Raw genomic sequence first — 13684 nt, forward strand, 5'->3', positions numbered from 1 at the left:
TGCCCTTACACTGCAGGGGGCATGGATTCTATCCCTGGTCAGGGAACTAAGATCCCACATGCTGCATGGCAAAAATAATAATATAACCAAAAAATAAATTGTTTTTTAAAAACAGTTCTCTCAGAAACACGGTTCCAATTAGATTTGGCAAACTTCTCTGGATAACCTAACTCAAGAGGAAGGACTTAAAGATGCATGAGTCAGGGGGTTCCCCAAGAAATTGCTTACCTAACTGAACCTAGAATGAATCACAAAGTCATCAAGCCCCTCTCTCCCACCCACTCAGAACTTGCAGTCAGTTTTTAGCTACTTTCCCCACCACAATTCTTAATTATGATCAAGACAACCAAGGATTACTAGATACCTGGGGAAAACCTACAACATGGAAAATAGAGAATAAAAACTAACAAACGAAAAGAGAAATTTGGAAGAAAAGGAACCCCTTTCTCCTCAGAAATTACCAAAACAATAATTTATATCCTCAGAGAGATAAGAGAAGGTATTGCATCCACTAAACAAGAATGAAATGCTAGTTTTCGTTTGTTTTATTTTTGGCTACGTTGGGTCTTCATTGCTGTGCGTGGGCTTTCTCTAGTTGCGGTGAGCGGGGGCTACTCTTCCTTGCGGTGCACAGGCTTCTCATTGCGATGGCATCTCTTGTTGCAGAGCACAGGCTCTAGGCGCGTGGGCTTCAGTAGTTGTGGCACGTGGGCTCAGTAGTTGTGGCTCGCGGGCTCTAGAGCGCAGGCTCAGTAGTTGTGGCACACAGGTTTAGTTGCTCTGCGGCATGTGAGATCTTCCCGGACCAGGGATCGAACCTGTGTCCCCTGCACTGGCAGGCGGATTCTTAACCACTGTGCCACCAGGGAAGTCCCTGAATTGCTAGTTTAAAAGGTGAGGGGAATGGGGGGTTCAGAGAAGAAAAATGAGCCCTTGGAATTAAAAACATGTCAACAAAATGAAAAAACTTCATTGGAAGGTTGAAAGATGAGATGGAAGAAAAAGAGGTCTCCAGTCTCTTATCCACAATGCCAAAATCTGTAAAGTTCTGAAAGTCAATAATTTTTTCATAAGTTTGCAGCAAAACTCACAACATATGTATAGTCTTTATCACATTTATGTGAATATGCTTATATTTTGCTACAGAAATATCACTGCTCCACATCTCATTGATAGTGTTACATACGGGTTTACACCATTACTGCCTTTCTAAAAATCCTAAAAGTTCTGAATTCTGATACACATTTGGTCCCAAAGTTTTCAGATAAGGGATTAAGGACTTATATCCCAAAAATAGAGCCAAAAGACAGAGAGATGGAAAATACAAGAGATAAGAAAGTTAGAGGATCCGTTCAAAAGATCCAATATCTAATAATACAAGTTTCAGGAAGAGAGAAAGACAAAATGTATAGGGTAGGAGTCATCAGCAAAATAATTCAAAAAAGGTCCCAGGACTGAAGGATATTAATTTCCAGCTTAAAAGAGACCACAGAATTCTCAGAAAAATAGAACAGTATAAAACAAACCCACATTAAAGCCTGTCACTGTGAAATTTTAGAGCACTGGACATATTTGGATAATCTACAAACCAGAGAGAGTGGGGGAAAAGTCACATACAAGGAGACAGGAGTCATAATGCCTTCAGATTTCTCAACAACACTGGAAGGTAGGCTACAGTTGAGAGTTACCTTTAAAATTCTGAAGGATTTTTTTTTTCCCAACCAGGAATTCTATACCCAGTCAAACTGTCATTAAAATGGGAGGGTAGATGTTTTCAGACATGAATCAGATTCTCAAGAAAACTTTGCTAAATTTAATTTCCTTTTCTTCTCCTTCAGCCTCACAGAGGTGAAAATAAGAAATGAAGACACAGACAACAAGAGGAAAAAATAAATATTGGAGAAAATGGATAATCCATAAATCAAAATATTATTCCTGAATTAATCAAGAGATTCCTTAGTATCTCAGATTATGTATTAAGTCTTATTATGATAGAGACTTAGAAAGTAATACTTCATCTTGTATTGCCCAGGGTTCTTTTTCAGACCATAACAGAACATTTGTTTACAATGTATAAATAGTCACAATATTTCCATTGTTTCATAGGGGAGTCAGAAAACTAATTCCATTTTCCAGTTACAAGAATTTTTAAAGGTCACTTAAAATTTTTTTTTTTTAGTCCTCACTTCTAGAATGAGGTTTTGAGACTTACAAATCTGATTTGCTCTTCAGTGTCAAGTGCACTGGGTTTCACCTCAGTGAAGTAGCCCTCACTGGGGAGGCCAGGGTGTCTGAAGAGTGGATGTATAGGCTTTAGTCACATGGTTGCACTGAGCAGGACCACTGCTAGTCCTCACTGTAAACAGCCCACAGACTCCAGCCTCTTCTGTTTCACCCCCTGCCCAGTGAATCACATAGGTCAGAAAATGCCCACAGAAGGGAAGAACACAGAACCTTGGGAGGTTATTTATATAGTCAGTAAAGTTGCTCAGCAGTTAACAATAGAAAATAAAGCAAACCAGCACTGTATTGACTGAGATTTTTCTCAGAACAGTTTAACTGTCCACTTTTCACAAAGATACAGCCTTAAAAACTTCTGTTTACTTCTGCTCTCTGATTTGTGTGTTTCAACGATTAGTAATCTATAGTGAGGTAAACTTAAAGTTGCGAATGACAGATGGGAAATAAGATCTCATTTAACTACATGCAATGTATATTCCCTATTCCTATTTCCACTATGTACAGAAATCTGCTTTTCAGTCTCTTTGAATATCAGTTTAGTAGTTCTCTGGCTTTGTTTCCTTCATGAATGTCAGTGTGCCTTTGCTGGTTTTCTTTCCTCTCCGTTTCCTCCCCTTCATGGCCTGACCTGCTCCTGTTCCCTCGAGGCATAGAATACATGTCACCTCTTGTATAGCTTTCCCTGCCCCTTACCTCATGCCTACCTCCACCTTCAGGCGGGGGTCCTGAGAAAGTGGAGCATGGGATCCACACGGGTTCTTCATTCTAATGAGATAAAAAGAAGAGAGCATGAGTGCAGTGCTAGGGAGGGGGTGGTTTAGCATATGACATTGGGCCACCTGGTTTTTAATTCCTACTCTGCCACTTAATATGTGACCTTGGGCAATGAACTTAACCTCTCCATGCCTTAGTTTCTGCCTTTGTCAATTGGAGGACAATAATAGTACCTGTCTCATAGATTACTGTGAGGATTGAAGAAAATAATACATGTAAAGTACATTCTTATATAGAGCTTAAGAACATGTACTCTGGAGCCAGGCTGCCTGTCTTCAAGTCCCTGCTCCATTACTTAGTCAGTCTTTCTACTCCTCAGACTCCTCAGATGGTTGCTAACATCTCTGAGCCAAAAGTGCCTCTGAATCAGATTCTTTCAGCTGAACACGGGGTCAAAAGGAGGGAGTTCATTCTGTGTCTTTAAAAAAAACAAAAACAAACAAAAAAGCAAAAGCTACTGTTAGGGTTGTTGAAAGAATCACAATTAACATATGTAAAATACTTAGGCCAGCGTGTGACAAACAGTTAGCACTATTTAAGTATTATTTATTATTGAAAGGCGTAGGTAAGGGTCTATTTTACAGTATGCACTCAAGAGTGTATGCACTCTACTCAATGCTCCGTGGTGACCTAAATGGGAAGGAAATCCAAAAAAGAGGGTATATATATATATATATATATATATATATATATATATATATATATATATATACATACATGTAGCTGATTCACTTTCCTGTACAGTATAAACTAACACAACATTCTAAAGCAACTATACTCCAATAAAAATTTTTTTTTAAAGTAATACTTGCTGTTTTACAGGGAATTCCCATTTTTCAACAAAATTCAAAATAAGAAGTGGAGAGAAGAAAGGGTCTGGGGTTGAAAGAGAGGAAAGCGAGTTAAAGCCATGATAGGATGCCCTACCTCCCACCCGAATAGTTAAAATGAAAATGACGATACTAAAAACAGCTGGAACTTGCACACACTGCTGATGGAGTGTAAGTTAGTACAGCCACTTTGCAAAACTGATAGTACCTTTGAAGGCTGAACCTAGACATATCCTTGATCCAACAAATCCAATCCTAGATGTCTATTCACCCAACAGAAATGCCTGCTCCTGTGCACCCAAACAATATTTATAGGAACATTATCCTTAATAGCCAAAAACTGGAAGCAGCTCAAATAAGTTCTGTATGGTTATAAAATGTACAACAGTGTGTGTGTTATTATGATGTGTAAAAGAAGCCAGACACAAAAAAGTACATAATGTATGATTCCTTTTTTTTTTTTTTTTAAGTTCAAAAATGATAGAACTAATCTATGGAGTTAGAAGTCAGGATGGTGGTGATCCTTTGGCAGGGGAGTAGAAACTGGAGTGGGGCCCACAGGTGATGCTGGAGTTCTGTGGCTTAATCTAATTTGATGGTTACGTGAGTGTATTTTCTTTGTGAAAATTCATGCAGCTGTATTCTTATGACTTATGCATTTGTTAGCTATGTATGTTAAACTTCAATTTATAAATATATTTAAAATCAGAAGGCTTAAGAATTTTGGAAATAATGGTTCACTTTTTCTACTTGCTAAGTCTCCGGAGAATTAAAGATTTCGTACTTTTAAATAATGTAGGTGTTCACCACAAGGCTGGAAAATTAACCAATCTGGCTTCTTTTTCATCAGTTGTGTCTTCTGGACTGTAAAATAATATTCTCAAGAACAGAAATTAAGTACCTCAGGCAACATACTTGGAAGTAATGGTTAGTTTTCATTTATCCTGCCACCTCACATACCCTTTTACAGACTACATAGTCTACATATATAAGCTGTATATAAAACTATGGTTTGGAGCTAGAATCGGTCTTTTTAACTTTTCTCTGAGTGATAACACTGTCATCCTTCAGATCAGATCTGGTGGTTTTAAAGTTTGATTGAAGAAAGAGTTTTATGTGATCCAGCTGTGAGATGTGAGAGGCAAGTTGGAAGGTGCTCGAATGAGCATCAGTTGTAATTGATGCTTGTGCTCGTTGCTTTGGTGTCCATGATGCTGGTTTTTAGTAACTTAGTGAGTTTTATCTTTGAATGGAATGTGTTTTGTTTAGTCTGCATTGTGCCCAGATTGAGGATTGAAAACCTTACACTTTCGCAGAACATGGCTTTGTAGCTCTTTCCTTTCCTGCTATTTTTGTACCATGTGAATAATTGCACAGTGAGGCCACCTGCGAGGCCTGAATGGCAGGAGATAAAGGCGGCCATCCCTTAGATTGACACTTGAAAAGCTGGTATACATTTGGAGTTCATTCCTGTTTATCCTTTATATGTTAAAGTCTCAAACTTCATTTCAACATGGTTCAAACATCTCTGAGCCAAAGGTATCTCTGGGTCAGTGTCTTTTAGCTGAACGCTGGGTCAGAGTGGGGGGACCCATTCCGTGCCACCCAGAATCTGCTAGAGGGACTCAGTTCTCATTCAACTGAGATAATAAGAACAGCAAGTTCCACTCCTGTTTTAAGTGTGTTGGTTTAATCATATCATTGAGCCATCCAGTTTGGCATGCGCTTCACAGGGAATAGTGAAAACATACGGTTCTTAAATTGTCAAATTAATACTTCAAAGTAAATGTTTTTTGAATGCCTAGAATGTATCACACCTGTTAGGTATTTGTCAAAAGTATTTCTCAACATAGCAATTTTTTGAGGACTTAACTGAAAAAGAATTAAATTAACACATGCCTAGGACATTGCAGAAGAGATTCATGATTAAAAATGCACACCCACACTCACCCATATTCTTTCACTATGGATATATACAAATCTAGCATTTATGGGTATGTAGTAGATTAGGCAGGGTCCCTTCAAGCCTTTCCCAACAGATTTTTCTAAATGCAACTTTGCTCTGGGCTACAGAAGGGTAGGTTCCCTTTGCTGAAGTAGCAGGAATCGCATAAATTAGGGAGGAGAGTACAGATTGGTTTCAGAGTAAGAAGCTTATTCAGTTTTTGAGCAAAGGGCCCTTTGTCACTAGGTGTCTCCTCTTCATAAATAATGTTACAGTACTTTGGTAACCCAGTAGTCATAAACCCTGGAACTAATAGAGGAAATGAAATATAAAAATATTCCCTTATTTCCTGAAATGATGAACCAGAAATACTGGTATCTCCACAACTAAGTATTATACCACAGACTCTATATTTTCAAAATGGAAAGATCTCAAAAACAGGAACTTCGGGCTTCCCAGGTGGCGCAGTGGTTGAGGGTCCGCCTGCCGATGCAGGGGACACGGGTTCGTGCCCCGGTCTGGGAAGATCCCACATGCCGCGGAGCGGCTGGGTCCATGAGCCATGGCCTCTGAGCCTGCGCATCTGGAGCCTGTGCTCCACAACGGGAGAGGTCTCAACAGTGAGAGGCCCGTGTACCGCAAAAAAAAAAAAAAAGGAACTTCCATAAGAATCTAAGAACAAAGTACTATTTTTATTTTTTTAATCATTATTCTTTTTATTTGTTTGTTTATTTATTTATGGCTGTGTTGGATCTTCGGTGCTGCACGCAGGCTTTCTCTAGTTGCGGTGAGCAGGGACTACTCTTCGTTGCAGTGCGTGGGCTTCTCGTTGCAATGGCAGAGCATGGGCCCTAGGCACGCAGGCTTCAGTAGTTGTGGCACGCACGCTCAGTAGTTGTGGCTCACAGGCTCTAGAGTGCAAGCTCAGTAGTTGCGGTGCACGGGCTTAGTTGCTCCGTGGCATGTGGGATCTTCCCAGACCAGGGCTCGAACCCGTGTCCCCTGCATTGACAGGTGGATTCTTAACCACTGTGCCGCCAGGGAAGTCCCAATGTACTATTTTTATATCTTGTTTTCCTAATGTATCTCCATGTGATCTTTTTTTTTTTTTAATTTATTTTATTTTATTTTTTTGGCTGCATCAGGTCTTAGTTGCGGCACGCAGGCTCTTCATTGTTGTGCATGGGCTTCTCTCTAGTGGTGGTGTGCAGGTTTTCTCCTCTCTAGTTGAGGCACGTAGGCTCCAGGCCACAAGGGCTCTGTAGTTGTGGCCCTTGGGCTCCAGAGCGCATGGGCTCTGTAGTTTGCGGCACGCGGGCTCTAGTGCGTGAGCTCAGTAGTTGTGGCCCATGGGCTTAGTTGCCCCATGGCATGTGGGATCTTAGTTCCCTGACCAGGGATCGAACCTTCGTCCCCTGCATTGTAAGGTGGATTCTTTACCACTGGACCACCAGGGAAGTTCCTCTCCATGTGATCTTGAGCAAGTCACTTAGTGTTTCTAGTATCTCCCACTTTACTAATGTACTATAAATATGCAAAAGACCTAAATTTTTTGGTAAACTATAGCATTTTGGACACAGATAACATCTTTGGTTTTTTTCTTTGAAAGGACAGCTGTAATTTTTGCTTAAAGACACACTGTTTGAGAATGATTGGGGTGGGGGAGGACTTCAATTATTTTATGTAATTCTTGTGAAATAATTGTGTTTATTTTTCCCTTAATGTTGTTTATTTCTTTGCTTAGCAGACAGAAGGGGGCGCACAGACAGAAGGCCAGCAGTCACAGACGCAAAGTAGTGAAAATTCAGAGAGTAAATCTACCCCTAAACGCCTGCATGTCTCTAATATTCCTTTCCGCTTCCGGGATCCTGACCTCCGGCAGATGTTTGGGGTAAGTCTCTGAAGTCCTTTTATGGTTTTACAATGAAAATATACTTTAACTCACCAGATGTATTATTAGTCATTACTACTTTAGGATAAAATTACAAGTATGTTGAGAAAGATCCTGAGGTAAATCATTATTTTCATCAGGCTTTAGAAACTTTCCCATCTCCTGGCCTATTCTAGACATTATCCTTGCAAATTCTCACATACATAAGATGACTCCACAACCCAGTTTGCCTGGGACTGAGGGGTTTCTTAGGACGTTCAGAAAACCCAAGCACTGAAATCAGGACAAGACAGTAATCCCTGCCTTTCAAAGGGTTATGAATTAAGTAAAATCATATCTGTGATCTAAAATCAGGTATAGGGGGTTAGTTTGCTGCCTGGCGTGTTCTTCCAGCTGTTTACTTCCTCCCAGAATCGCTGTCATGAAAACGAAGTATAATAGCAAATATTTAAGTTACTCAGAAATGAATGGCTGCTGAGAATCTTAATTCTTTTGGGGGGCTAAGGTGTTGTTGCCTGTTTTAATTTGATCAAACACTTAACTTGAACTAGGAGTAAGAAATAATTGATTTTTGTTTTAATTATTTGGATAGCAGCCTAATGCTTTGTCAGAAAAGCAAATGCCCTTCTTTAAGTCTCGGTTGTGGCCACTTCATGGCGACAAGACCCTGGAGCAGAGTTCTGTCACTTACAGCTGACTTCCTGGATGTGTTTTCTATACCAAAGGCAAGGCCAGGGTTGAGATTTAATGGTATTTTTGAAGCACTGGAAGAGCTTTTCAACATGAAATGGTAGCCAGCTATTCTCCAGTTCTACAGAAAAGAGAGCAACAGAAAATATAAAGGGCGACATAAAGAATTTAGGTTACGGCACTTCCCTGGTGGCACAGTGGCTGGGAGTCCGTCTGCCAGTGCAGGGGACACAGGTTCGAGCCCTGGTCCGGAAAGATCCCACATGCTGTGGAGCAACTGAGCCTGTGCACCACAGTTGCTGAGCCTGTGCTCTGGAGCCCGCAAGCCACAACTACTGAGCCCACATGCCACAACTACTGAAGCCCGCATGCCTGGAGCCCATGCTCCACAACAAGAGAAGCCACCGCAATGAGAAGCCTGCACACTGCCTCAATGAGTAACCCCCGCTCAACTAGAGAAAGCCCACGCGTAGCAACGAAGACCCAACGTAGCCAAAAATAATAAATAAATTTAAAAAGAAAAAAGAATTTGGGTTATGTTTAAGAAGAAACTTCCCAGGAGTATGAGTTACTAGGTTCTCTACTGAATTATCAGAGATAATATGGAACCTTAATCTCTGGAGGTCTGTGAAAATGGAATGCATCCTCATCTGTCAGAAGTGTTTTCTCTGTTGAGGCAGAAAAATAGTGTCCACTAAAGATCTGCCTAGGCCAGTTGTCAGTGATTTCTTGAAATGTATAATGCCCTTCTCATAAGACACTAAGTGCAAAAAAAAAAAAAAAATTTTTCATTGCAGGAGATACCTGGTTGCTGTCTTCTTCCACGTAGTTAGTACCTATCAGTGTTTTAGAAGGACAGTAGCATTGGTAAAGAGCAGAGATTCCATGTTCTATTTTATTTCCATTTTATTACCTCTGCAGACTTGATGAGTACCTTCTTTTAGTCTCATTTTCCTTAACCAGTTCTTACTCTGGAAGGTTATTATAAAGATGAATTAGAAAATGTAAAAGAAAACAAACTCTAAAATACCATACAAATTTCAGTTTTTTGGATAGACATAGAAATAAAATAAAGTGCCCTCCTTCCTAAAATAAGACATTTTCCTCTTCCCTTGATTTTTCTGATTTTCTATTAAATGGTGAAGCTGGAATCAAGTCCAGAAGTCTTATTCTAGAAAACTTGGGCTCTTAATACATGTTTTTTTGATAAAGATAGTAATGATTCAACCCAATAAGAAAACATGATCTCTGTTTTGCCCTTTTCGTTTTTTAGTTTCTTCACATTTCCCAAAGTCTAGTTTGAAATCCAAGTGAAATAGATAATTGGGTCTGTGAGGCTAGTTCTCAAAGGGAAATGTGAGCCAAAACGATATTGGAGATTTACTGTACATTCCTTCAATTCAGTTCATTCAGGTATTGATTAAAACAGGTAGTTTTATCACCTTACATATACCTCTCCTCCAGATAATTACTGTGTTATTTGTATGCCCCTCTGATCAGCTATTTAGCTACCTAGCAATAGAGTTATTTAGGTGTTATATTTTTAGCTCTGTTTGATTTTCCAAATGTTAAAATATTTAACTAATTTCAAAACGAAGTTATTATTTTAAATATTCTAGATGATGTTTATTGCAGAAATACTGAAGTGGCAAATAAATATCGATAGAATCATCCATAATGTCCATGAATGTTTGGTATGCTGGAAAATGGCATGTAGCCTATGGAGATAACACATATATATTTATTGATTGGGAAAGTTATTCATAGTATATGAAGTTTAAGAAAAGTAACACACACACACACACACACACACACACACACACACACACACACACGCCTAAGGAAAAGCTGGGAAGGCTGTGTACCAAAATGTTAAGATGTTGGGATTGCAGATGGATGATCTTCATTTTTTGTTTTCCCTTTTCCTTTTTGTTTATCTATATTTTCTATTTTTTTTCCAGTAAATGTGGTTTACTTTTATTAATTAAAAAGAAAAAAAAAAGGAAGGCCTTACTTGTTAGTCCAATAGTTAAGACTCGGAGCTTCCACTGCAGGGGGCATGGGTTCGATCCCTGGTCAGGGACCTAAAATCCTGTATGCCGTGGGAGGCGCGGCCCAAAAAAACAAGAAAGGGAAGAAGAACAGCCATCAGTAGTATATCTTTCTACTTACGATTTCAAAAGTTAGAGATGTAGTTAGGAAAACCCCCAGTTCTTGTCCATGTGAAGAAGCATGTAATACAGTGACGCTGTGAATAACTTCTGAAAACAGCTTCCACTATAAAGAGGTGAATAATGCGTGAGTGAGTGAATTAAAAAAGGAAAAATTATCAGCTCAATGATGAGGAAAAATCAACAACTGATATTGGGACCTACCAACAAATAGAAACATGGATGTTAAATAAGTAGTTTAAAGAAAAAAAACCACCTCTTCCTCTTTCAGAAGAAAGTAAAGTATATGGATAAAAAGCTGAACATGAGTAAATGTTTTTATTTTTGTCTCTGCAGCAGTTTGGCAAAATCCTAGATGTAGAAATAATCTTTAATGAACGTGGCTCTAAGGTAAGCTCCATTTCAGTGTTGTGTGCTTGATTTCTTTTAGTTTTGTTTTATTTAAAATAGTAAATAGTCAGAAAACTTAAGCTGTTTTTCAAGCCTGCAAAAAGTATCCCAGTGAGCTAGCTTGATTAGGTTACCTCAAAACATAAGCCACTGCGTGGCCAGATTTCTCCTAAATCTTTCTTAAATTGGGAGAGTGATGGTGTAGAAACGAGCGAGGTTTGAGGGGAGAGTGTGGCCGTAAGGAGGAAAGGCTGTAGGAGATGTCAGTCCTTTCTCAGATTTAAATTGGGCCTAAGCTTCTTATTGTAAAGGACGAGACAGAAGACTGGAAAAAAGTGAAAATTTTGTGAGAATTCTAGTTGGGATTTTGTGAGAATTCTAGTCTGAATTCTACCAGAACAGTTCAGCTTTTAAAAATCGAACTTCAAAATGACATACTTAGAACAAATTTAATATTTCAGTTGTTCAGTTGACTTGTTCTCTCTGTTTAGTAAATTCTGATAAAGCTTGAAAACAGGGAGTAGTGACTCAGGTATTCACTGTGGATTTCCTCCTTTAAGTTATACCCAGATAGGCAAGCTTCAGGACTGAGAGTCACTTCAATTACAAATACAGTGAGTTGGGGTTTTTTTGCATGAGGATGAACATAATAATTTACTGTTTTAAATTCCCAATCTGTATGATTTAGAATTTTTATGCACTAAAATAAGCAGCAGTGCTTTTAGGAATGAAGGAATTGTAAAGTCTTACAAATGGTGTTGTGAAAAAATATTTGATGAACTGAATTTCAGAATGTTTTATGTGAGAGTTTTCTTCTTCCTCAACAAATGGAATACACTCCACAGACACAATCAGCTGTGGGCAGGCTTGTAAATATTTACCTTGCTATGTTCAGTTCTACTTGCATTTTTAGGTTAGACCAGTTTTTTGAAATTAATTTTCATTTGGTCATCCCTACTGAACTTTGAAAATAGCCCTTAGCTATGATTAAATCTCTTAAGAATGTAATTTGAGAAGAGCTAAATAAAGTAAATAAATAAGCTAATATTTACCTCTCTTAATTTCCTACTCCAAATTCACCATACTTTGGGAACTAATAACATATCTACAGAGTTATATATACTTCCTGCCCCCATCTGTACTAATAAAAATGTTTGTGCTTTCCTAATGCTTCTGATTATTATTCCCTTCCTTTATAGAATGCATCAACACTAAAAGTGTTTAATTCTGACTATAATAATTATTTGTTTATTATTAAAGAGGTAATTATACTCTAAGCTTTCAGTTTTCAGTTAAAACAAAAAAAGATTAATTATGCCTATACAGAACTTTCTCCAGCACTTAACTTGGTAAGTATTTTTAAAGTGAAATCTATTCAAACTGTAACCAGTAAAACTGTTTATACTTGTAATTTCCTCACAGTGGATTTCTATTCATTTGTTGTATAGTTTGCTGTTATTTTTTTGTGAACTTTTTAGATACAAGATAGAAAAATGACAATGGTTTAGAGATGAGAAGCACATGAATGTGAAATAAATACATGAAGATTATTGACCACACTGTTTATCTGAACCAGTATAGTTTAAATGCTTTTGGTTTTAAGTGTTTGCACTTAAAACATTCTTAGCTAGACTAACAACCGGAAGCCCAATAAAATTCTATCAGGCATTGAGGACTTTGCTCCTTACCAAGAAAATAATTTGATTGAATTCTTGTGAAGCAAAGGAAATTGATCTTTCTAAGGCTTCTTTCATTGACTTCAAGGATTTGCCTACTACCAAAAAATTTTTAATTTACCCGATTCAATTACTCCTCCCCTGTAATTTCCATTTTAAAATGACACAAGCCTTCCTTTTCTCTTTGGGGAATCTAAAAGTATATGCTGCCTCTCTCAGCTTGATGCTGTGTCCTCACTGCCCTTTTTTCTTTGGGCTGCTGAAGGGTAGACAGACTGTGTACTAATTGGAAAATGTTTTTAAAACAAAGCACAGAATTCAGAATTGCCTTGGACCTGCCTTCTAGAACTGATACAAAAACCTGTCTTCATCCTTTGCCCTTCTTAACTGCTACCTAAAGTTCTTAGCTGGAATGGGCTCATTAATAGAGATTTATTTTGGAGTCAAAACCTAGATGCGTCTTCTGGGATCCACCTGAGATAAATTAATGAGTACTTTTCTTTTTGTAAATTAAGTTTAGTTTCTCATTACTTTTGTGTCTGGGGTTGACTATAAAATTACAACATGTCTTGAAAGGAGCCAGAGAAAAGGAGACTTATATGGTCCTATTGGTTAGCTAAGAATTGCTCAGTCTTTTAACAGAGTGCTTTTCTGTACAGAAATTAGCTTTATTGAATTTTTTCTGAAGCAATAATGGAAAAACTGACAAGTTTTTAGAGATAAGTAATACTTACATGTAAAACAGTATTTAACCAAGTGACTGCGAAACAAAAAGCAACTCTTTATTACCATGTCTTATTTTTTATGAGATCGTTGGCCCCGGGTTTGAGAATATACCCCCTTAAAAACATAAGTGAACACTGTCTTGCTGCATGCCCATTCCTTCCCTGCCTGCTAGTAGTCTACCTTTCCACCTTGCCTGGAGAGTAGAATTTCTGTGTTCCAGAAAGTAGTTGTTTCTTTGTTGTTGACTATTTTCCTTTTTTCTTCTTTGACCTTCATATTCTGAATTTGGTTTTTATGAAATGAATTTATTTCATTTACATGCATATACATATATACATATTTATTTAAAT

General features: G+C 38.2%; 1 protein-coding gene across 21 annotated transcripts in view; it reads left to right on the forward strand.

The window, feature by feature from the left end:
* Positions 1-13684, forward strand: part of RBFOX2 (RNA binding fox-1 homolog 2) — a 261511-nt gene that overhangs the window by 212309 nt on the left and 35518 nt on the right. For 11 of the 21 annotated variants that reach the window (XM_060306880.1, XM_060306884.1, XM_060306873.1 and 8 more), the window contains 2 exons: positions 7535-7681; positions 10879-10932. In XM_060306880.1, the coding sequence (XP_060162863.1) occupies positions 7535-7681; positions 10879-10932 (201 nt within the window). The remainder of the gene's footprint in view (positions 1-7534; positions 7682-10878; positions 10933-13684) is intronic. The other 10 variants (XM_060306881.2, XM_060306882.1, XM_060306885.2 and 7 more) reach the window with 1 other exon arrangement.

This window comes from Globicephala melas, chromosome 10 (assembly GCF_963455315.2).
Source record: "Globicephala melas chromosome 10, mGloMel1.2, whole genome shotgun sequence".
NCBI lineage: Eukaryota > Metazoa > Chordata > Mammalia > Artiodactyla > Delphinidae > Globicephala > Globicephala melas.